The 25,124-nt window shown below is 41.3% G+C and overlaps 1 protein-coding gene across 5 annotated transcripts; it reads right to left on the bottom strand.

The window, feature by feature from the left end:
* Window positions 1–17,080: 17,080 nt before the first annotated feature.
* Window positions 17,081–20,644, bottom strand: LOC136505384 (uncharacterized). 5 transcript variants are annotated; one of them, XM_066500533.1, is made up of 8 exons: window positions 20,370–20,644; window positions 19,873–20,270; window positions 18,351–18,466; window positions 18,219–18,281; window positions 18,089–18,148; window positions 17,737–17,847; window positions 17,398–17,643; window positions 17,081–17,312 (listed from the first exon to the last, which is right to left on the bottom strand). In XM_066500533.1, exons 2-8 carry the CDS (start codon window positions 20,042–20,044, stop codon window positions 17,292–17,294), a joined length of 789 nt encoding a protein of 262 aa, XP_066356630.1. In that variant the 5' UTR covers window positions 20,045–20,270; window positions 20,370–20,644; the 3' UTR covers window positions 17,081–17,291. The 5 variants fall into 5 exon arrangements, 3 of the variants coding, with proteins under 3 accessions (XP_066356630.1, XP_066356631.1, XP_066356632.1); XM_066500534.1 differs by having other exon boundaries at window positions 17,398–17,598; window positions 19,873–20,644; XM_066500535.1 differs by lacking the exon at window positions 20,370–20,644 and having other exon boundaries at window positions 18,351–18,621; window positions 19,873–20,004.
* Window positions 20,645–25,124: the final 4,480 nt, after the last annotated feature.

The following is a 25,124-nucleotide window of genomic DNA, read 5'->3' as shown; positions in this document are numbered from 1 at the left end:
CCTCAAATCCAAGTGAGTCACTGGAGGTGGACCCTGTGGTCTAGGCGATGGATGAGAACCCCTCCACTGTGTCTCTGATCTTGGTGTGACTGGAGCATGGGTATGACCAGAGCAGCGAAGTTGTAGCTGAGGTGCCTGCTCTATCTCCTCAGCCTGCTCTCCCTCCTGAGTCTATTCTACTGACTGTGGTTGCTATTGTGACTCCCCCTGAGGCTGACTCTCATCAATAGCCACACGTCGTCCTCCAACCACGATAGTCCTAGTTGGACCACCATGATGGCACGTAACCTGCTCAAGTGCAGCCCTCATAGATAGAGAAAGCTGATCTGCAATAACAACACCACTCTGAGTACCTTCTCTCTCTATGTGCTCTGCGGCCTCTATAACTATGGCTGCTCTCTCTATATCTGCATCTAGATACTTCCGCTTCTTTGTTGCCAGCTTCTTTGTCATCTTGCCTTTTGCATCAGCAGGCTGGTGAGGCAGGGGCCATGGATCCTCATCACCGGGACCTCCTCCGACATTCTTGACACGAGCCATCTGATGAAGCTGAAAAGAACAACTGCCCTAACTAGAATCAACTGCCAACTGTCACTTCCGAGGCTTGGCCTCGATCCATACTCATGAGCTTGGCCCCGAGTTAACTGACAACTGCCAATGGGACCTCAGAAACACCGACTCGCTACACGTTAGAATAGATCAGATTTATAAATAATTACAACATATCTAGAGATACGAAACCCTAAGGAGCAAGCAATAGATATGAAATTGGAAATGAGGGCTTGCTAATTGACAAACCGATGAACCGAAGAATAAGGAACGGGTCACGGAGAACCACTGGGTCGGCACTGAAGCTAGGGTTAGGGTTGTGAAGTGCAGCGAGGAATCAGCCATGGAGAGGCGACATGGGCACTAGCGCGTGAAGCAATATGGCAGGGGAGGCACTGGCGTAAGCTAGGGCACGGGCACAGCGGCGGCGCTGGTGTAGTGGCGTGGCTCTGGTGAAGGCACGACAGCGGCGCTGGCACGGGCGGAGACGACGTGGGCGTGGCACGGACAGCGTAGGCGTGGACGGCGTGGTGGTCGCTGGTGCATGAAGGCACGGCAAGCGTGGGCGCATGGCGGCTAGGGCACGGCTGTGGTGATGATGGTGGATTAGCGGCGATTGAGGCTTTAGGTCAACCGATGGCGGTTATATGGTGGCTCTTGACCATGACAGAGAAGGAAAACAAGATAAGAGTTGGAATCCCACACGTTTTCAACTGACTGGATGCTCCAGTGGCAACGACCGAACACTGCCACCCAGAGTCTAGTCGATTCTAGAGAGGTCCAAAACCCCTGGAATCGTGACCGGACGCGTCCGATCACAACTGACCAAACGCAGCCAGAGTCTGGTCCTCCTATCTCCAGCATCTTCGCTCGGCCAAACGCTTAACCACCATCTGACCAGACGCTGAACAACAGAGTCTGGTCACTCCATCACATAGGTTCACCTCCTCTGAACTGACTAGACGCTGGACTTCAGAGTCCGGTGCAGCGTCCGATCACTCTTTTTCCAGCAAATCTTCAAAGTCATTCGTGCTACCTGTTCCCAATCAAGTCCCAACTCCAATAAGATCCAAATAAACACCAATTGGGACTGATGTGAGTGACCTCTCTCAAACCCTCAATTTTTCAAAATATTGTGCCTTAGGCTATAATTCTTTTTTAAGAAAATAGGCAATAAGAGGGCAATTGAAGATAAACGACAAAGCAACATTCATGCATATGCAATGCAATACTTGAAAGTAAATCTAGTTGCTTGTCAAGTTTGATCCAAGGTTAAACTTCTTCACTCGCTTTTCGGCGGTTGTCTTAATCATGTTAGACAAGCCCTATATGTATTACCAAAAAGTAAACATATTGTATATTATAATGCAATGCAAGGAACAACACAAGCTTATTTTTTATTTTTTAGTGAAGTTACTAAAATCAAGCACATTGAGCTTATTCCGCAATCGACAAAAAGTCACCTTATCTAGCGGTTTAGTGAAGATATCCGCTAATTGATCTTCGGTCCTTACACCTTCTAATAAATTATTATTATTCTTTGCAGCACGATCACTAAGAAAGTGATGGCGGATATCTATATGCTTGGTGCGAGAGTGTTGAACTGGATTATTTACAAGTTTTACCACACTTTCATTGTCGCACAAAAGAGGTACATTTCATAGAACTACACCATAGTCTAGCAAAGTTTGTTTCATATAAAGTATTTGTGCACAACAAGCACCCGCGGCAATGTATTCTGCTTTGATGGTAGATAAAGCCACACTATTTTGTTTCTTGGAGGACCAAGACATAAGTGATCTACCAAGCAAATGGCATCCTCCGGATGTGCTTTTTCTATCAACTTTGCAACCGGCGTAATCTGAATCAGAATAGCCAACCAATGCAAATATAGCTCCTTTGGGATACCAAAGGTCAATGCTTGATGTGTGCTTAAGATACCTAAGGATCCTTTTAACGGCAATCAAATGAGTTTCCTTAGGATTAGCTTGAAATCTAGCACACATACACACACTAAACATGATGTCAGGCCTAGATATGGTTAAATATAACAAGCTACCAATCATAGAGCGCTAGAGAGTTTGATCAACCGTGTTACCTCCCTCATCTAAGTCGAGATGTCCATTAGTTGGCATTGGTGTCTTGATTGACTTATATTCATCCATCTTGAATCTCTTGAGAAGATCATTTGTATATTTCTCTTGAGAGATGAAAATCCCTTCTCTCATTTGCTTGACTTGAAAACCAAGAAAGAATGTAAGCTCTCCAATCATTGACATCTCGAACACCTTCGACATCAATTTACCAAACTCTTTACAAGAATCTTCATTTGATGATCCAAAGATGATATATCAACATACACTTAGCAAATGAAGATATGTCCATCAAGCTTCTTGGTGAATAGTATGGTGTTGACCTTACCAATGGTGAAGCCCTTCTCAATGAGAAAGTCTCGAAGGTGCTCATACCAAGCTCTTGGGGCTTGCTTAAGCCCATATAGCGCCTTGGACAACCTATAAGCATGATTAGGATATCTAGGGTCTTCAAACCTAGGAGGTTAATCAACATAGACTAGTTCATTTATAAAGCCATTTAAAAATGCACTTTTCACATCCATTTAATATAGTTTCATTTCATGATGTGATGCATATGCAAGGAGGATACTAATGGCTTCTAGTCTTGCAACCGGTGCAAAGGTCTCTCCAAAATCCAAACCTTCAACTTGAGAGAACCCCTTTGCAACTAGTCTTGCCTTGTTCCTCACAACAACGCCTTGATCATCTTACTTGTTGCGGAACACCCACTTTGTTCCAATGACTCTTGCACCTTGTGGTCACTCTTCAAGAGTCTAAACTTTATTGCGGGTGAAGTTATTCAACTCTTCATGCATGGCATTGATCCAATCCAGATCTTGAAGAGCTTCTTCTACCTTAGTAGGCTCAAAACAAGAGACAAAAGAGTGATGTTCAATAAATGAAGCAAGTTTTTATGAGTGAGTCATTACTCCCTTTGATGGACTCTCTATGATGAGATCTTGTGGATGAGCTTGAAGTAGAGGTGAATTTCTTCTATCAACCACTTGAGTGGGAGGTTGTGGAGCATCAACATCTTGTGCTTGTGTCACCATTTGCTCATGGGAGACATGAGTATCTTCATTTTCTACTCTCCCATCTTTTTCACTATCTTGTGGCACACTTGATGAAGAAGGAGGATTGATCACTCGTACATCATCTTTATCATCATTAGGCTTGATGTCTCCAACCGGAATGTTCTTCATAGCCTCCCTCAATGGTTCATCACCTACATCATCAAGATTCTCATATGCTCTTTGGGAGCCGTTAGATTCATCAAATTCTATATCATATGTTTCTTTAACTAAGCTGGTGGCATGATTAAATACTCTATATGCTTTGGACTTTGATGAGTAACCAACAAGAAAACCAATATCACAGCATCTTTGAAACTTTCCTAGGTGTTACCGCTTCTTGTAGATGTAACACCTCTGGTGTTTTGACCTAGCACTAAAACTTGACATGTCATCATATGCATTGCAAAGCATTCATAAAGTAAAAAAATTTTGAATGCATTCACTAAATAAGCTTTATTTCATAAGTTGTTATTTTATGTGATGTGATTCAGAACTCTAAATAAAGATCATGACCACAAGGGTCAAATTTCATGTGATCATGTGAGGTCATGTGTCATTTGACTAAAATAACTCTAATGGGCCATGTTACTGGTCAAAAATCAAAGTTAAAGTAAAAAGGTAAACAAATCAAATTTGAATTCAAATTCAAATCATAAAGGTCCTTTTTGCCCCTTTTATCTAATTTAAAATCCATTTGGAATTTGTGGTTGTGACAAAAAGCAAAGTTGAAGCTTATTTTATAAGGATCAACTTTGGTATTCAAAGTTTTTCAAGTTTACATATAAAATTTGGAGTAATTTTGAAATGATTCAAATACTCAAATGCACCCTAAATTCAAATTTCAAAATGGAGGTAGAATTTGAAAATGTTCATTAAAGCAAAGTTGTAGAGTTTGAAAAGTTGAGCAACTTTCATTTTTGGAGATTTTCAACTTCTTTAGAAAAATTGTGAGTAATTTGCAAAATAAACACAGTGGCAATTTTGTAAATTATTCAAAAATCAAAACAAAGCCGAGCGCCACCTCCCTGCTTGCCGCCGGCGCCACGTAGCTGCCGCCGCCGATCGATTTTCACCGCTTTCTCGCACGGTGACACGCAGCAGGCTCCGTGGCGAGCTCGTGCGTGAGCTGTCGACGCTGGACGCATCCTTCCCGTCTATAAATAGGAGCACCGCCGCCGTCGTCCTCTTTTTCCTCTCTGCTCTGCTCCACCACCGATCAACTCCGCCGCTCGCCGTAGCCACCGTTGAGTCCTTCCCGTCGTGCCTAGCTAAGCCAGCGTAATCGCCTCGAAGTAGTGCTTCTCTTCGGCTTGCTCGCATCACTCAAGTTGGCCAGAATCGCCCAGCACGACGCCTTCTTCCTCGGAGCCGGCCGAAGTACCGCCACCATCGACCTCGCCGTGGCCAGGACGTTCCAGCCCGTCTCCGCCTTCACCAAGCACACCATTATGTTCGCGGTGAGCTCCTGAGTGTGATGCTCGCTTTGCTTTAGCCTCTACTGCATCGTAGACGTGGTTACGCTGTACGCCGTCGTGCCCGCGCCGCCATGGCTGCCGTGGAGCTCCCTCCGGTGCGCCTACTGCCGTTCTAAGGGCTGGGATGGATTCGCGGGGTGGCATAGGTCGTGCTGGTGTAGTCCGTCTCGTCGAAACCTCACCGTCGGCGCGTTTTGCTGGCTGGAGCTGACAGCGCCGCCGTATGCTCTGTGTTGTGTCACTGACGAGTGGGACCGGCTGTCAGTGAGAGAGAGAGAATAGTGAGATTTTGTTATTTCTGAATTTGAATAGTGCAGTAACTTTGGAAATTTATAAGAAAATAATTATAGCTCCAAAAATTCTAAAAAATTGTGTGTAGCTTCTGTACATGTTCTAGTATGGTTTAAAAATATGAAACTTGAAATTTGAATAAATTTTTAATGTTCAAAAATTCAGTTAATTAATTGAGAAATGTAATTTCCATGATTTTTGTAAGCCACTGTATAACTTCAAAAATTATGAAATTTGTTTTGGTACACTAATTTGTCATGAGGAAGCTTACATAAAATTTTGAGGTCATTTGGAACAAGTTCATTTTTGGGCTTATTTCCAAATTAATTCAAAAATGGATGAAAGCAAACCCTAAGTGTTAGTTTAGGGTTTGATCTTGTTTTGGTCATGTTTTGTGACCAGTAGGGTTTCAAGATCAATTTGGTCAAGTCACTTGTGTGGTCCTTGATGGTAGAATTGCAAGTTGATTTTGTTGGCTTGCAACTGTACCGTAAAGGAAAGTTGTATTCGAGGTGTTGTTATATTTCATGCACCATGAAAGCATCATGTTTATATTATCATCATGTTGAAGCATATGTTATCATTTCATGTAGAATTTGAGAGTGAACCGATCCTAGTTGAGCAAGTTGTTGAAGGATCCCCGGTTGCCTCAGGATTTGATATTTGTGGTACTGATCTAGAACCCAAGATCGTCAACGAAGGCAAGCCCTGGTTTATGCATTAAACCATTACCTTGTTTACTTTGAAAAGTTTATCACCTATGTTACCTATTGCATTAAGTTGATTAATTCAAATTTTACCTACTTGATGCATTGCCTACCTTGTTAATTGTTTACCATCCTTGAAGATGTTTTCATTTACAAAGGCGTAGAATGCTTAGTATGCTTTATGATAGGCTTTCAAAGAAAAAGTTTTGATACAATCAAAGATGGCATACTGGCCAAAGAAAGAAAGAACGTAGAATGAACTAGAGACTAGTCGGGTGGCTTATCTTGAATGTTGGGTAATGTTGCCGACTATGTCACTTAAAGGCCACTCATTGTGGATCTTCTGAATGAGACACTTTGTAGTACTGGTCACATACTCCGGTAAGCCTTCTTCGGCTAGGCTAATCTGATACTAAGATGAATGCCCACGCACTGGGAGTGGAGAGATGACGAGAGTAGCGTGTACCCTCGTGGCTGGAATGTGGCCGGATTTGAGGTGTGCTGTACTCTCGGGTGGCGTGGAGATGGCTTAGTATAGGAGGATCCGGTAGCGAGGTTGATATATGCAAGATTAAGTTCTACATATGTCATGTGATAAGGAATCCCCAGCTGGGACTTGAATCAATTCGAATTGCCGGTGCTCCGCGGATATGGAGACTCGATTCATTACAGAAGCAATGTAGGACTGGTGAATTACTAAAACATGAGAAAAAGAATGAAATGAGAAGGATTGGAATATGGGAAATGTACATTTAGTTTGAGATAATGAACTAAAAGGACTTAGGGGTAAAACTTGAAAATAGGGTGAAGAATAGTAAGCTTTTGGCAAAGAACTTTTGAATCTTGCTACATCCTTACCTTGCCCCAACACCTGCATCTTTAAAGTCTTTCGCCCCCTGTTACGTTGGGTCAGTCTTGTTGAGTACTTTTGTACTTAGGGTTTGTTAACCCTTGTTGCAGGTGAGTCGCATGTGCAGGCTTGTTTTGGTCCCTGCTGCATGTCTATGTTTGAAGTCAATGACGATGAGGAATGATGAATGGCCTTTGGACAAGGCACTAGTTTGTATAATAAATAATGTTAATGTAATATTATCCCGCTACTATGGTTGTATGACACTTATGGTTTTGTAAGTTTGAAATAACTGGTTTGTAAACTATGTTATCTTAAGACTTCCGCTATATTTCACTCTGATGTATATATTTGAATAAACTGTTATAATCTACAATGACTGTGATTGGGATCCTGTTCGAAAAAGATTCATGGATGATTCGGGTTTCCCAAGGACACTCGACAGGCCTGTTAAGTTGTTGGGAACTCATGTACGCTATTAGAGGTCTGTTAAGACAGTGATAGGTGCACGTGGGCCTAATTTCTTAGGAGGTTCTGCCACAGTAGATGTAGCATTTGCAACCAAACACCCTAAAGAAGGAGATGTCCAGCTTCTTTCCATTGAGCAACTCATAAGGTGTCTTGCCAAGAAACTTTTAAAGGAATAGGTGGTTGGATGCATAGCAAGCGGTGTTGATAGCTTCCACCCATAGAGCTTTGGGAGTGTTGTACTCATCAAGCATTGTTCTTGCAAGAGTGATCAATGTCCGGTTCTTTTTCTCAACTACACCATTTTGTTGAGGAGTATATGTTGTGGAGACCTCATGCTTGATCCTAACTTTATCACAATAGGCTTCTATGTTTGTGTGTGTCAAATTCTTTGCCGTTGTTACTTTTAATCTTCTTGAGCTTCACTTCATTCATTTTGTGCTCTCTTGGCAAACTTCTTGCAGCATGATGCAATTTTGGATTTGTCATGAAGAATACCCATGTGTATCTTGAATAGTCATCAACAATCACAAGACAATAAAGATTTCCTCTCAAACTCTTGTATGTTGTTGGTCCAAATAAGAACATATGAAGGAGTTCTAGCACTCTTGTGGTTGACATGAAAGCTTTGGTTGGATGAGTATTTGTAACTTGCTTGCTGGCTTGACATGCACTACAAAGTTTGTCCTTCTCAAACTTCACATCCTTCAACCCTCTCACCAAATCATTCTTCATTAGCTTCTTGAGTGAGCTCTTTCCAACATGAGCAAGTCTTCTATGCCATAGCCACTCAAGTGTTGTTTTGGTGAATAGGTATGTCTTTAAGTTAGCATCTTTGGAGGTGAAGTCCACTAGATATAGGTTGTTGTATCTAAATTCTTTGAATATCACTTGATCGTCATCCTTCTTAGATACAACAACTTCCTTCTCGGTAAACAAGCATTGGAAGCCAAGATCACACAATTGTCCAATGGATAGCAAGTTGAAGCTCAATGAAGCAACATATAGCACATTTGAGATAGAATGATCATTTGATATTGTCACTTTGCCCAATCATTTAACCTTGCCCTTTGAATTATCTCCAAATATGATTCTTTCTTATCCATCTACTTCTTCATCTAGTGAGGTGAACATATGAGGATCAAGGGTCATATATTGTGTGCAACCACTATCAATAACCCAATGACTTCCATCGGTCTTGTAGTTCACCTACACACAAGAGATCAAGCTTTAGGAACCCAAACTTGTTGAGGGCCCTTCACCTTCTCAACAAGTGACTTTGCTACCCAAATTTTCTTAGGCCTATTCTTGTTGGGAGGTCCTAAAAACATGACTTTCATCTTTCCACTAGAATCCTTTCTAAGCATGTAATGAGCATTGAAAGCAAAAGATCTAGCATGCTTGGGCAAGGGTTGTGGTGGTGGAGTTTGGCACTCATGGGCAAAGTGGCCTTCTTGTCCACACTCAAAACACTTCTTTGGCTTTGGCTTTTGTTGTTGTTGAGCTTGAGCCTTCTTCTCTTTGTTTGCCATGTACCCAATGCCACTTTTATCCATCTTCATGATGGTGTTCATTAGTAGCTCACTTTAAAGATGCTTGCCTCTTGTGAACTTGCTCAATCCAATCTTGAGATGCTCTTTCTCCAACTTGAGCTTCTTGTTCTCTTTCTTGAGAGCATCATTATTTTTCTCTTCCTTGAGCTTCTTATTCTCTTCTTTAAGCTTCTCATTCTCAAGAATCAAATCACTATCATGATCAAGAGTTTCTAGCACAATAGTGTTGTGGCTTTTGATCTCTTCAAGACCTTTCTTGAGCTTTTCATTGTCATTCTTGAGCTTGACAAACTCATCATAATCTTCGGTCTCAACCACTTGCTTGCCCTTGCTACTAGAACTTTGCTCAATGCTCTCAATGATCAAATCATCACATGATGTAGCTATATCAATCTTAACAACATCGTTAGTAGCATCATGTGGCTCATTGGATAAATATTCTTCAGTAATGATAAGATTATCATAATTAATCTTAAGAGTAGTATATTCTTCTTTTAGCATGTTGTGGCTAGTGATGAGCTCATTATGGATCCTCTCAAGTTTATCATGTTTATCTTTAAGCTCTTTCTTAGAAGATTTGAGCTCCTTGAGTTTGGATGATATGACATCATTTGCTTCTCTAAGCTCAACACTGGTCTTTTCGGCTATATCACATTTAGCTAAAAGAGAATCATTCTTAGCTTCTAATTTTTCATTCTTAGCTCTACTCTTTCTAATGATCTTAGTGTATTGATTTAGCAGTTTAACAAGATCATCATAAGAAGGTGATTCATATTCATCATCATCACTATTGCTATCATCATTGCTAGCATGTTCATGACCACTACTATCATCATTTGATACCTTGCGATCACCCTTGGCCATAAGGCATAGGTGTGTAGAGGATGATGGCAGTGGTGGCGGTGAAGATGATGAAGAGTCAATAACAATGGTGGCCACCTTCTCATTGTCACTATCATCATTGGATGAGCCACTAGATGAATCAATGTCCATGAGCCAATCACCGACGATGTATGCCTTTCCACTTTTCTTCTTCTTGTGGAAGTCCTTCTTGCCATCTCTCTTCTTGTATGGCTTGTTTTTCTTCTTCTCATCTTCTTCTTTATTACTTGAGTCATCTTTCTTGCCCTTGTACTTGTTCTTGAACTTGTCTTTCTTGGGCTTGGTGCATTGGTGTGCTAGATGACCAAGTTCTCCACAATTATAGCAATCCATCTTGGAGATTGGCTTCCTTCTAGAGCTAGTGAAGAACTTCTTCTTCTTGCTATCAAACTTGATGCCACTCTTGTTGAGCTTCTTTAGCATCTTGGCGGTTCTTCTCACCATGAGAGCAAGACTTGTATCATCAATTTCATCATCACTTGAGCTCTCATACTCAAGCCTTGCTTTGCCCTTCTCTTGGCTAGCTTTGAATGCTAAGTCTTTTTCTTTATTCTTAGTAGAGGATGAGCCATCTTGAGGTGTGATGTGCATGTACATCTCATGAGCATTGATCTTTCCCAAGATTTGTGTTGGTGTAGCGGTGGAAAGATCACCTTGATGAAGCACAGTCACAATATGCCCATATTTATCAATAGGGAGGACACTCAAGATTTTTCTTACAACATCGGATGGTTGCATTTGAGTGAGTCCAAACCCATTGACTTCCTCTACAAGAACATTCAAACATGAGTACATCTCATTAGCACATTCTTTAGGAAGCATCTCAAAAGAGTTAAGCTTTTTCATGACAAGATGATAGCGTTTCTCATGCTCACTCTTTGTTCCCTTATGGAGCACACAAACGTCCGACTATAGTGCATGGGCATCCTTGTGGTTTCTTACCCGGTTAAACACATCTTTGCAAAGGCCTCTAAAGATGGTGTTTTGAGCCTTTGCATTCCATTTCTCGTAATTCACCTCATCGCCTTATAGGTGTGTAGCATCCTGAGGTTTTGGGAAGCCTTGTGAGGCGGCTCTAAGTATTCCAATGTCTAGAGCTTCTAAATATGCCTCCATGTGGATTTTCCAATAAGGAAAATCATCCCCCTCAAAGATAGGTGGAGGTCCATCCCCATAAGACATCTTTCACTAGGCGGTTAAGCCTAAATACGTGAGCACGAGGCTCCGATACCAATTAAAAGGATCAAGATACCCAAGAGGGGGGTGAATTGGGCTAATTCTAAATTTCTTTGCAATAATTAAGTCCTACGGTTAGCCCAATTAACCCCTTATGCCTAGAAAGTGTATCTATTGATCTACCGCACAAAAGTTTAGCAACCTATGTTCCAATCCTACTCTAGCATGGCAATTCTATGAATGTAAATGACAAGAATTGAATTGCTCAAAGTAAATGCTCAAAGTAAAGAGAGAAGGAGGAACACGGTGATGTTTTGTCGAGGTATCGGAGAGTCGCCACTCCCCACTAGTCCTCATTGGAGCACCCGCGCAAGGGTGTAGCTCCCCCTTGATCCGTGTAAGGATCAAGTGCTCTCTATAGGTTGATTCTTTGACACTCTATCATGGTGAATCACCCACAACTGCTCACAACATGAGTTGGGTCATCCACAAGCTCCGCCGAATTCTCACCAAGCTCCCAGTCACCACCAAGCCGTCTAGGTGATGGCGATCACCAAGAGTATCAAGCATGAACTCTCACTTGACCACGACAAGCCTAAAGAGAAGGGCGATGCACACTTTGCTACTCTTGCTTTCACTAATGAGGGCTCTCTTTGGGATTCTCAAATCTCATGCACCTCACTAGGACCTTACTCTTCTTGGCACTCTCAAATGTGTTTCTCATCTGTTGGAATGAGCAAAAGTACCCCCTCACATGTATAGAGAAAGTATTTATAACTTGGGTTGAAAAATGAACTGTTATGAGCCTCTACGGGGTGACCGAATGCTCCGGTCATGTTGACCGGATGCTCCGGTCAGTTCTCCCTGATCTCTAGTGTTTAAGTTGTGACCGGACGCGTCCGGTCACTATTTTCCCTCTCTAGAACCTTACTAGAGTCGACCAGACGCTGGCACCCAGCGTACGGTCACTCACCTCTCAGCGTCCGGTCGTGTCTGGATGATTTCACCTTGATCAAATGAACTGACCGGACTCTGCGCCAGCGTCCGATCACTCTAGAACCAGCGTCCGGTCGACATTTGACCCTTCATTCACTTCCAACTCTCGATCATACGTGAATGAAGTTTGCTCCAATGGATCTAAGGCCTTTTTAGGAGCTACCTAGTGCTAGATTTAGCAAGTGTGCACCACATCTAACTTACTAGATTCACCTAGGTCAAGCTACCCATCCATACCCCCCTTAATAGTACGGCCAAAGGAAAAACAAAGTCCTAAACTATTCTAAGTGTCTTCTCAACACCAAACAACACTTAGAACTAGTCCATCCTTAACCTTATTGTCCATCCTTTGAAAACCAAAATGATTTCCATCGTAGGGGCATGACCACATGATAGCCCAATCGATCTCCATTACCGTGACCTAACTTAATTGCCTCTGTAAAACACACGTTAGTCACAGTAATCATGTATTGTCATTAATCACCAAAACCCAACTAGGAGCCTAGATGCTTTCAATCTCTCCCTTTTTGGTGATTGATGACAATACCACCTTGAGTATGTGAAAGAGATGAGGTTTTTAACATGCTTGGTTCATATAAGATTTTGACAATAAGAACAAAAGTGTTAGGCAAGCTTATATGACCCAAGCCAACATGATGTACTCAAAAGATATAAAATAAGCAAGAGTACAAGTGATAAAGCTCATTTGCATCAGAGTAAACGACACTTAGAACTAGTCCATCCTTAACCTTGTCGTCCATCCTTTAAAAACCGAAACAGTTTCCATCATAGGGGCATGACCACCATGATAGCTCAATCGATCCCCATTACCGTGACCTAACTTAATTGCCTCTACAAAACACACGTTAGTCACAGTAATCATGTATTATCATGAATCACCGAAACCCAACTAGGGGCCTAGATGCTTTCAAACCCTGATTTTGTCGATTTTTGTTCGACGTATGCTTCCATGATTTATTAAACTTTATCCATTGTCATTCAAGGCTGTGAGGAGGGTTGAACTGAGCTGTAAAAATTAAAAGTAACAAACATTACCTTCGTAGTTCTACTCGCCCCTTATTTGGTTGAAGCACATGACTAAAAGAATCACACTAAGAATAAGTCCCTAGGGCCATCACATTAAACATGTCCCATGGACGCAAATCTAGTCACAAACCCAAAGAGGTAGTGTGCTCGGATCGCACAAGGATCAAATTGAAGCAGGGCCAGAGAAAACCGCCCTATCTGGTTTCCCAAACCATCTTGGCTAGTTTTGGTAGATTTGCCACGATAAAAACCAATGAATGCTTCCTGAGAAGGATCTCGCTATGAGGACACACCTTGGGCTGTTCTAGGTCAACAAGGTGAAGGGATCGGTTGATGGCTAGAGGGGTGAATAGCCTATAAAAATTTCCTTCAAATGCACAATAGTATCAAAAACTAGTTAGGCAACAATAAGGCCCTAAAAAGCACTAAGCCTAACTAGCAAGCAAGCCAAAAGAGGAGCAAGCCCTACAAAATTCTTGTATCATAGGTAAACAACTAGCTACACTACTAGAACTAGGAGCTACTCGAACAAGCAACCTGACTACTCTAGCAAGAACAACTACACAAGACAAGCAAACTAGAGAGCTAAATAACTACACAAGCAAGGAGTGCACAAAGTAAAGACCACAAGTGTAGTAGGTGCAAACCACAAGGGGAGACACAAGATTATTCCCTAAGGTTCCATTGTTTGTCAGCTACCTACATCCCCATTGTGGCATATCCAAGGATCACCGCTCCTCTACTAGCTCAATAATCCCTCAAGCTTGGATTAGATGTGAGTGATAGTGTATGAGTTGGCTCGATCATGAGTTACACCAACAACACCATGAATCCACTAGAGTCACTCTTCACCTCCACTTGTGCTCTTTACTTTGTACACTCCTAGAACACCCACAAACATCATCGAGAAGCTTGCAGAACATTAGATATAGGGTTTGGATATTATATTGATTATGTTTTTGATCGATTGGCCAGATGCCCTCAATTGTTTGTGACCCTGTATATTTATAGGGTGGGGTGGACTTTCCCCTTGGGGATCATAACTATTATAGAATCTATGTAAATATACAATTCCAATTTGGTTTTAGGATAACAATACCATATCTGATTTCCACGAGTGTGGATCTTCCTGAAGTCCATAGTTCTCTTATCTTTACTCCAATAGGCGTTCTTTATATATATTTTAATCGTCTCAATGAGAGAAATGCAATCGTCAAGTCCAATTTGTAGTTTGACAAAGATGCAAAATAGGACTAGCCGGTTTTCCTAGATTAGCCGAGATCTGTGAACATATGCGCAGACTATTTTTTTAGTAAAAGTTTGCATGCTAAAAAATATTCATCTAGACTATAGTAGTCTAAGGGCTATGATTAACAACATTTATCAACCACATTTGTTCTAAGGGCGATAATCACGTTATCGGCCATAATACTTTATCAAGCTCAAGTGGATGAAGAAACAATACGTGTCAGCTTCCAAACCTTCTTTGTAAATGAAGAATTCATTGGAATCACCTCCACTTGTTGCTCCATTGATTATGTCATGTGCATCCACCGCAATATCCCATTTTGTGTGTGAGATAAGCCTGAGGAACACCTCGGTTGTAGAGACGTAGAAATGTTCTTATTGCCTTTATCACCTTATTTAACACTAGAGGATGTATTCTTGATTATTGCTAACAACAATTGGATGTGGTGATAAACTATAGTTTGTATATGCAATAGGATATTTAATGAAATATGGTTGCATATGCATACAATTATAATCCCAAGTTGAGTAACTGCAATGATATAAACAAGACTACGGAGTAATTGTCATAGAATTGAATAAGGTGCAATGGCACGATTACCTTCAGCCTGTTCGTTTGGCTGTGGCTTGTCGTAAATGATCGTAAATTTTCAGTCGGAACAGTATTTTTCTCTCACACAAACCAGCCAGCAGTACTTCTTCACGAACCAGCAACGATACGAACCAGCCAACCGAACAGGTTGCTTGTTCTTGGTGACTTGGCCGCATAAAAGGTCCTAATGGCTAGAGGGGGTGAATAGCCTATTAAAAAATCTACAATAACACTAAGCCAAGAGGTTAGATAATTATGAGGTGAAGCAAGTGTTGCGTTAGCCTACTAAAATTGCAAGCCACCTACCAACAATTATAGTTAATTATGATATCTAGGCACTCAAGGGCTATGTCGCTACTCTCTACACTAGTTGAGCTAGCTAGGAACTAATTACAACTAGGAAGCTATGCTACACAACTAGCTACAACTACCACAAGCTCTACACAAGGTAAATACACAAAGTAATGCAAGTGAGTGGTAGAGGAGATATACCGTCGTGGAAAGTGATCAATCAATGAATACCAAAGAATACCAAGGAGACAATGATGATACAATGATTTTTCCTCCGAGGTTCACTTGCTTGCCGGCAAGCTAGTCCTCATTGTGGCGATTCACTCACTTGGAGGTTCACGCGCTAATAGGCATCACATGTCTAACCCGCAACCGGGTGCCGCACAACCAACACAAGATGAGGATCCACAAGCCACGCGCAATCCACTAGAGTTGTCTTTGGCGCTCCGCCGGAGAAGGCACAAGAACCCCTCACAAGCTCAATGATCGGAGCCAGCAACAATCACCAATAGCCGCTCAATGATCCACCAATCACTGGGCCATCTAGGTGTCGACAAACACCAAGAGTAACAAGATCTCCACCTGCCCAAATCGCCCAACTAGTGCCACAAGATGCTAGATCACTAAGCAATGCACTAGAGGCTCTCCAATCTCACTCAAGATGATGAAATCAAGTGTAGAAGTGAGTGGAGTGTGTTAGCTTGCTCACAATATGAAATCTCAGCACTTTGGGGTTCCAAGAGAGTGGCCATGGCTGGCCAAGGGGGCTATTTATAAGCCCCACCTCAAAAAAGAGTTGTTACCCCTTGGAGCTGGTTCTTACGAGGCCACCGGACATGGGGTGGTGGTGCCCCCCCAACGGTCGACTCAACGGCTAGTTTGACTGACCGAGCGGGCATCGGACAGGCAGCGGTGGCACCGCCATAGGGAGGGCGGTGACCAAGCCACCCGAGACCCCCTCTCTAGAAAAATAGGGCAGTGGCACTGGACACAGGATGGCATTGCCCTGTCCGGTGACCACCCCCGATTCCCTCGTTCTCTAGATAAAAATGGCGGTGGCACCGCCCTACTAGTGACGGTGACCAGGCGGTGCACCGCCCTCGCCAAGGCGGTGAACACCGGATGCGTCGGTGACCGCGCCCACGCTGCTTCTCAGGACACTGCTAGGTGGGCACAACCCTAGGGATGGTGGTGCCACCGGACAGGGGGTGGCAGTGCCCCCAGGACACCACTTCAAGCTTGGTTTCATCTCCTTTTCTTCACCTTTTTCACCACCTTTGCAAATGTGCCAACACCACAACACTACTACAGCGCAGGGATATAGTAACACCAACTTATGTTACAATAGGTTGAAAAAAGTGTTACTAGCTCTTTTAGTAACACATTTTTGTGTGTGTTCCAATTGGCTATGTTACTATAGACTAGTTTATTGTAACACATCTACTTGTCTATAGGAACATTTGTCTAGTGTTACAATGATTTTTGCTGTAACATATTTTTTTCTCTAGTAACACTTCACATTATGGTGGAATACATAGTTTGTAACACATTTATTTATCTATGGGAACATTTGCCTAGTGTTATAGTGATTGTCTACTGTAACACTTTTTTTTAGTTCTAGTAACACTTCTACATTATAGTAGAGCATAGTATGGAACAAAGGAACACATGGTTTGTAACACTTGTTTATATCTATTGTAACATATTTAGATTAGAAAAATATTTATTTTGCCTATATATGTGGTACACGGATTATTATAGAATCATACAAACATGACACATTGCAAAATCACATAAACCACAAATTTCAATAATCATAACAAATCCACATATAGTACGAGATGATTTCAAACATGGTGCTTGTTCAGATTAAATCATAGTATTTGTACATAACGATATGGCTCTAGAGAGCAAACATACATAGTCCATACTAGAAAGAAAAAATCAAGAACTAGCTAGGATTCATAAAGTCCATTGCTTCTTCTTCAATTATTCTTTGTACACATCGATGTAGGAATTCAATCATTAATCATTTGAACCTGCAAAGAAAATGTAAGTTGTAAGATTACAAATTAGGCCACATATGTACAATGATGTAAGTTAAGAAAGCTAGTTTGAACATACAAACATCGAAGGCCAAGCAATTGAGACTCCTTTGGCTTGAGCATCACCAATATTGTTGCACACAGGCCTAGGCCTCACTAATGGCTCATCTTTTGTTATAGCATGATCGATACGCACTTTGTAGAATTGATTTCCTGTCTTAACTCCACCAACAATGGCTTCTGGATCAGTGCTCAAGAGAGTTGCATAGGCCACATTAACCTTATTAGGATATTTTGAAGTCATTAGTAGCACCATGGACCCAACCTATATTAATTTGACATAATCTCTTAGTGACCAACAACCCTTAGTTGTACATCAAGATCATGCAATTAGAACAAGTGTATTATGTTCATCTACCTTCATTACAGGAAGTTGTTTAGGTGCTTGACGCTTGTTGCATGTAACCTTGTCATGAGCCACCTCCTGGTGTGCAATGGTCATAGTCTCTCTAGGCCCTCCATGATGACCCTTACACATACAAAATGAAGTATGAAATATTAAGACAAAAATTCCTCTATAAATACAGCAAAGTGTGGTTCATAGATACCTCTTGTTTCTTTGTTGTTTTACTTGTGGTGGATAAAAGCAGACTGTCATCACACATGTTTCTTTATTCTAGTAAAGATAAAAAAAGACAGTAGCATGAGTTAATATAAAAAAAATCCTTTGTGAATAAAATAGTATTAAATTCACAAGAAAGTGACTTTACCAATTCATCCCTGTGTTCAAGGAATCCATCATTCTGGTTGGGTGCAACACAGTGAACTCTCTAAACATTTGAAACAATATTAAAGCCAAAAGACTAAACTAGGTCAAAACATGAAAAATAGAGCAAATACCTTTCTTTTAGAAAGCACCGCTTGATTCTGAGAATTGTTATGATCACTCCTAGCAAAATTTTCCTGGAAAAGAAATAAAGTTTGAGTAACACATTTCAATACGAAGTTACAAATTAAAATGTACATTGTTACCATTGTTGCTTCTTGGTTCTCATGGTGCCTTTGATTGTTTTTTAGTTCTTCAATAACTTTGTCTTGCATTCTAGAATGCTCTTTGAGTTGCCTTATTTCCTCCAACATGTGAGTCTCTACATCAAATGATGAGCCATCTAGTGAAACTATATTAATGTCCTTAAAATGGTGTGTTCTTCGACCATAAACTAGTTTAGGAACTGGAAGCAATCCCATGACGTGCACTTGTCCAGCTTTCTCTTCTCCCAACACCCGATCTTAAGACATGATGCTAAACATGGAATGTATTTGAACAAAGAGGACATGAAACTCAGTAAAAAGTTCCCATTGGAACAGTGCAGTACAATCTAGATAAACGTTTTTTTAGTATATACAGCCATATGTTGTTCAGTAGAGGGACAGTACAAAGGCACAAATTTAATTTGACCCATATTGTTTACATATTCCTTTCATATGCAGTTACAAATAGCATTTTACAGTAAAGTTCACCGAAGTTGTCAATCCCCTATGACCTACAATTTAAACTCTACTACTCTAGACCCAAGGACGTCTCTTCTAATCACATCTCTTACCTGCACAACACTTCTAATCACACATGAATTTTCGGTCACAAGCATCTGTTAGCTTCTTGTATTTTCCATCACTAGCATCAGTTAGCTTCTTTGTATTTTACTATTTTCAAGTGCTATCTATCAGTATTTTCAGTCACTGGAATCTGTTAGCTTCTTGAATTTTTTGGTCACTAGCATATGTTAGCTTCTTGTATTTTCTGTCATTAGCATTTGTCAGAGTTTGTATTTCAGCAAGTGCCAACGATCTCTATTTGTATTTTCAGTCACTACAATCTGTTACTTGGCACTCTACTCTAATGAAATAGCAGCAAGGTTTTCATTTTCGGAAATTAAAATTTATGGGGGGTCATAGATAAAGAGGATAAACAGGATATATCGGAAATATCGGACCAAATTCAAATAAAAGTTAATTTGAGTTTAAGTAAATTTAAATAAATTGAAACAAAATTTGTACGAAAAAGATAGATATTTTCTTATCGGCACCTACGGATAAAAAGGATATATCGAAAATATCAGGAGATTTCGGTCGAAAAAGGAAACCATGAATAGCAGAAGTGCAGTACTACTACTGCTAAAGTTTTTTTTTAAAAAAAAAATCTACACAAACAGTGGAACCACAGCTCAGAATGGAGTGCAGTAAGAACCAATGGTTTTGAACTGTCAAGTTTGAGTTTCTTCATTTAGACCAAAAACAGTAATACAATATGGTATGATCATATGACACTGAATCGACATTGCTAATGTCTAGGGATTTATGAGATGCAAAATCAGTACAAGAGTAGAGAAGGCGTATTTTTCCTTTGCTGCGAACCAATCAAATTTCACCGATTCAACAGAGGCACACGAAACACCGCCATGCACTTACTAGCATCACATAAGGGCCGCACCTTTTTCCACCAATCAAGAAAATAATAGAAGAGAAATTAAAAAAGCGGAGAGCGATCACTCACGCCATAGGACGATGACGCGTCCAACGATGGCTTCGAGCATCTGGAAGATGTGCTTTGCTGTCGACGAGGAATCGGAGGTACCCCGCCACCACATCTGCTCCTCCCTGGCCGGAGAAATTGCTGCTGCATCCGCGCCTCCCCGGCCTGAGCTTGCATCGCCGGCTCGCCGCATCCGCTCCGCCCAGGCCCGATCCAGGCAGCAAGCGCCACTTCCCTCCGCTGGCTAGCCGCCGCATCCGCACCGCAAACACGGAGCCGCCCACCCGTGCCTCCCCATCTCGATCGGAGACGGAGGGCGAGATGCTCTGGCCCAGTTCACACGCCCACCGCGGTCTACAGACCCCGGCCGCGGCACGGCGGATCCAGGCCACGTCGAGCCCCCTTGGTGGCAGAGACAACTGTATCGAAGTAGGCAACGTGTGGTGGGCGCCGGGCGGTGGACGATGGTGCATGCGGTGTACCTGAGGGCGCGGGACAAGGAGGAGGGGAGAGCTCACCGCCGATTTGTCCGCTCCCGGAGGCCGCGGGCCTCGATGACGTGCAGCACCAGCCCCCGGCGCTCCGCGTGTGGCCGGATCTGCGTGTGACTTGTACAGATCTGCACGTCCCTTCGCCGATTCTTCGGATGCCGGCTGCCGCCGTGGATCGTTTAGACGAAGTTGGGGGCAGTGGCACGCTGTGTCGAGGGTGGGAGGATTGGAACAATAGAGGAATGAGTTGCTGGCATCTTCCTTCTAGATCTGTGGGAACAGGTGAAGGCCTAAGGAGGAGGCGGCGGGATGAGCTGAGGAGTTTGTGGTCTTGTGAGGAGCACGCGGCTATAGGTACTTTAAAAAATTTTGGCATTCTGCGCGGGAGCCGGTGTCAATTTGATTTTTATGATTTTATTTAATAAAATATTATTTGAATATATTGCTTGGTCCTCAAATTTATTTTATAGTTCAATGTATTATTTATCACACTTAGATCAATTGTGAGGTCATTTTAATAATAAGTAGAAATGTATTTACTAAAAGTTACATCATTGTGAAAGAATTATTATATTTAATTTATTATAAACGAACATGTGAAACAATAGTTTAATTTGATTTTCACATATGTAAGAAAGATAGATTTATGTATTAATCACCTTTGAATCTAGTAGTGACGGGTGAGGAGAAGGGACACTTTTAGGCCCCTTTGGAGTAGCTCCTAACCCCAGCTTCACTCTTTGGCTAGCCGAACCGATTCCATTTCTCGCAAGAAATGGAAGAATCGAACCCAAACGCTTCAGACGTGAAATGTTCCACCGGTTTCGTGATTTTTTTTTGCCTACCGGAGAGAAATGGGACTAGGCTGGTTTCGCTGTTTCCGATTATACTCTCCCCCATATGCACTAGAGATTGTTTTTTCCTGATTCTTTTTTATTGCAACAATGTTTAAATGGCTTGCGTTTAGGTTGTTATTTGCCAATAAAAAATCTAAGATTTTGTGAAGCATATTTCTATTTTATATGATTTTTTAAAGAAAACATTTACTTAGGAAACATAATCTAGCCTAACAGCCAAACGGTTTCAAGATGTGTTTCTCATTCACCACTTAAAACGTTTCTTCAGAGAATCTACGTCTGAAACGTTTCTACAGGAATCTTGAACCCTACCAAATGGCCCCTTAGCTTTCGCGGAGCCCAACCAAACACTTAGGGCCACTTTCGCACAGCTCCTAACCCTAGCTTCACTCTCCACTTCAAATGGCTTAGATTTGTAAGGGCGGCTCTATATCCAGCCGTCCCTATAAATGGTGCCCTAACGAGCTGCCCCTACAAGTCTATTTGTAGGGGCTATTGGTGTTATCAGCCGCCTCTACAAATGGCTTAGATTTGTAAGGGCGGCTCTATATCCAGCCGCCCCTACAAATCGAATTTGTAGGGGTGGCTCAAAGTCGCCTCTACGAATAGACGCCGAATAGTAAAAATTAAGCACTAAAATTTAAATTTTTTTAAACGACCTCGGATGAAAAAATAACCAAAATAAAAGTTATAGATCTCGAAAAGTTATGAAACTTTGCTACTTACAACCTTTTCATTTGAAATGATTTACTATTTCAAAATATTGTTTGAAATTCAATTTTAAAATTGTCGAAGAACACTGATTTCTCTTTTTAATCTCTGGTTAAAACTTATAACTAGTCTTTCTCGCTCATACTAACTTCAAATTTGATGATTTTTTTCGTAAAACTCTCTAAAATGATGCTCTATCAATTTATTGTGTTCTTACGGCTATTATTTTGTCCATCTTTTCATGTGATTGTGTTTTATCTATTTGAATTTTGAATTTCAAAAAATGGCAACTTCAAATGTCATTTTGAAACATTAAATGATTTCAGCTGAAAAGGTCACGAACATAAAAGTTGTAGAAGTTATCAAGATCTATAACTTTTATTTTGATTATTTCTTCATCCGATAAAGTGGTAGTAACATTGTTCACAAAATTTACATATCGCCTTATACTTCCCTAAACTATAAGAGGGATATGTAAAATTTGTGAACAATGTTACAACCACTATTTTGGATGATCAAATGACCAAAATAAAAGTTGTAGATCTCGAAAAGTTATAGAACTTTGTAGTTGACAACTTTTTTATTTGAATTCATTTTGCCAAGAAAAACTATGTTTGAATTTCTTAAATTTGAATTTCAAAATTTTCAAACGACCTCGGATGGAGAAACTACCAAAATAAAAGTTGTAGATCTCGAAAAGTTATGAAACTTTATAGTTCACAACTTTTTGATTTCAGATCATCTCGTCAAAGGAAAACTATGTTTGAATTTCTAAAAATTTAAAATTTAAATTTTTTAAACGACCTCGGATAGACAAACAGTAAAAACAAAAGTTGTAGATTTCGAAAAGTTATGAAACTTTATAGTTGACAACCTTTTGGTTTGAAATCATCTTGTCAAGGAAAACTACATTTGAATTTCTTAAATATGAAATTCAAATATTGTAAACGACCTCAGATGGAGGAACTAGTAAAATGAAAGTTGTATATCTCGAAAAGTTATGAAACTTTATAGTTCACAACTTTTTTATTTAAATTCGTTTAGGGCCTCAAACAATTAATTTAAACTCAGTTTAGCATAATATGTGGGGAAATTAATTATTTATCATTGGTTATATTAACTTAATTAGAAATGTCAAATTGTTTTCTTAGTTATATAGAAATTAATTAAATTTTCTTTTCTTTATACATTATTAATGTTACAAAATCAATATAATTAGTCATGTTTACCTTCTATCTAGAGACATAGATCGTATAGGATATCCATTCTATTTTTTTAATTTAGATCTGGAATCAGATAGGTAAAAATAATGGAAATCAGTTTTGGATATGTCAGTTTATTATGCTGAAAATTGAAATAATTCGATTTTCTTAAAATTATTTTAGAATATGTTTTGGACATCCTTAAATTTATCTTGCAATGTTTTTTCCCAGGTCAAGTTAATTTGATCCATACATTATTCTTGTAAAAAATGCTATGTATTTCCACCTAAAACAAGAATCTTAGCTTCCCTCCTAAAATATGACCGAAACCAAATTTTCCCTCCAAGAAACCCATCTAACTTAAATTACCTATCAAACAGTGTGACCGAATTACCATTTCTTTATTGGCGGGGACTGTTTCCCTCCACTTTCTTGTTCGCACACAGATTTTCCACCGCCCATTACCGAAATAGAAGGGGATATAAGCGGAGTCGGATGACCACTTTTTCTGTCGTTTTTATTCCTCCTCACAAGGCGAAGCGGGCAGTTTGGCGCTCGGCAAGGTGGACTGGTGGAGATCGAGCTGAAACCCTCGACTGACTCCGCCACTCCCTCGTGGATCGCTGCTTGAAGGTGCGTCGTCATCAACTCCTGATCTGATGATGCTATCTGATCCGAATAAATTCAAGTTCATGTTGCGTGCATCTGAACCCTAGACCGAGCGATCCCTATGTTTTTTCCTACCTTAGGTTTTCTTGTGAGAGAGATTCACAAATTCCAAATTTGTGTAACAAACCTGTGATTTTGGATTGGGAATGGAGGCCCGAATCCTCCAGTTGTTCTTCGGGATTCCTAAATCGAAGCTATGAAATTTGTTCACTGTGTTTCCAATTTTTCCCCTTTTTTGTTCTTGAGTTCGATCTCAATTTCCTGGAGTTTGGGTCAATTCCAGGCAATGATTTTTGGGGAATAGGCTCGTGCTAAGTTGAATTGCATCTGTGCAAAATTTGGGAGCGTTTTATGGAGGTTTAGCTTGGTTTTCATCAGATTTTTGATCGTTCTTGCTTCTTGTCTGTTAGTGTGTTGTGACTGTATCGAGCAGGAGCAGCTGTCCAGCAGCCCAGCGGCAGCACTACCAGCGCTAAGTGCTCAGGCACCAAGCGAGCTCACTTGAGCGGTTCTTGCTGTGGCTGCTCGTGGCTGGCAGCTAGCCTCTCTCCCTCCTGTTCTGCCCTGTGCTTGACATCGTGGTGCACCAGGTCTTGATTCAAGTCAGCAGCAGGCCTCAGGCGTTGAGCATCTCGTCCATCCCGCTCAGCCAAGCGGTGTATGCCCCTGCCCGGAGCCGCTCGCCTGCTATCGCTCGATTTGCCTCTGCTCGTTTCAGTTCTGCGTCTGCGCGTTCTTCAGGCCGCGTACAGTCCGCCCCTGTTGGCCCAGACAGTCCGCACTCCCAGTTTCGGCCGAGTCCAGAACTGTTTCTCCTCAGTCGTTTTTCAAGATTTGCACGGCAGACAGTCCGGGGTTGGACTCCAGACTGTCCGGGGTTCGGACTGCAGACTGTCCGGCTCTGATCCGCAGACAGTCTGCCCCCGTCTAAAGTTGGCTGTTTTCACTCGTTTCTTCGCGTGCTCTTTTTCGTTGGTTGTCGCGGTACTTCTTGATCATCACCGGAGCTATCCAGCCACCAGTTGGCTTGTGAACAAATTGATCTTGCATGCGTTTGCTTTTGGGGTTTGATTTTGAGACAGCGGCCAAATATTTCAAAAGAAATTTGAGGCTCCCATTGACCCCTGGTTGCCGTTTCCGGTCCTTCATCACCATCATTAGTTATTTTTTGGTCCTGACTCTTTCTCAAATTCTCTATTTTTCAGTCCATGTGCTCAACTGAATGAACAATGAATGGACTCTGTTTTTTCTCCTTCCCAGTCTTTGACAAGGCACAACCTCCCTCCTCAGGATGCACCACTCCAGCCTACAGGTTCTACTCGAATTATTAGTACCCAGTGAAG

Source organism: Miscanthus floridulus, chromosome 14 (assembly GCF_019320115.1).
Source record: "Miscanthus floridulus cultivar M001 chromosome 14, ASM1932011v1, whole genome shotgun sequence".
NCBI lineage: Eukaryota > Viridiplantae > Streptophyta > Magnoliopsida > Poales > Poaceae > Miscanthus > Miscanthus floridulus.
This window is presented reverse-complemented; position numbering and strand designations above follow the sequence as displayed.

What these genes read in the sequence shown, in the direction of transcription:
- LOC136505384 (XM_066500533.1), bottom strand. Translation starts at nt 20,044, where the DNA reads ATGCGGCGAGCCGGCGATGCAAGCTCAGGCCGGGGAGGCGCGGATGCA. An exon ending in AGAACCAAGAAGCAACAATG is followed by an intron (nt 18,282 to 18,350) that starts GTAACAATGTAC and finishes TTTCTTTTCCAG; the next exon opens with GAAAATTTTGCTAGGAGTGA. An exon ending in CGGTGCTTTCTAAAAGAAAG is followed by an intron (nt 18,149 to 18,218) that starts GTATTTGCTCTA and finishes TCAAATGTTTAG; the next exon opens with AGAGTTCACTGTGTTGCACC.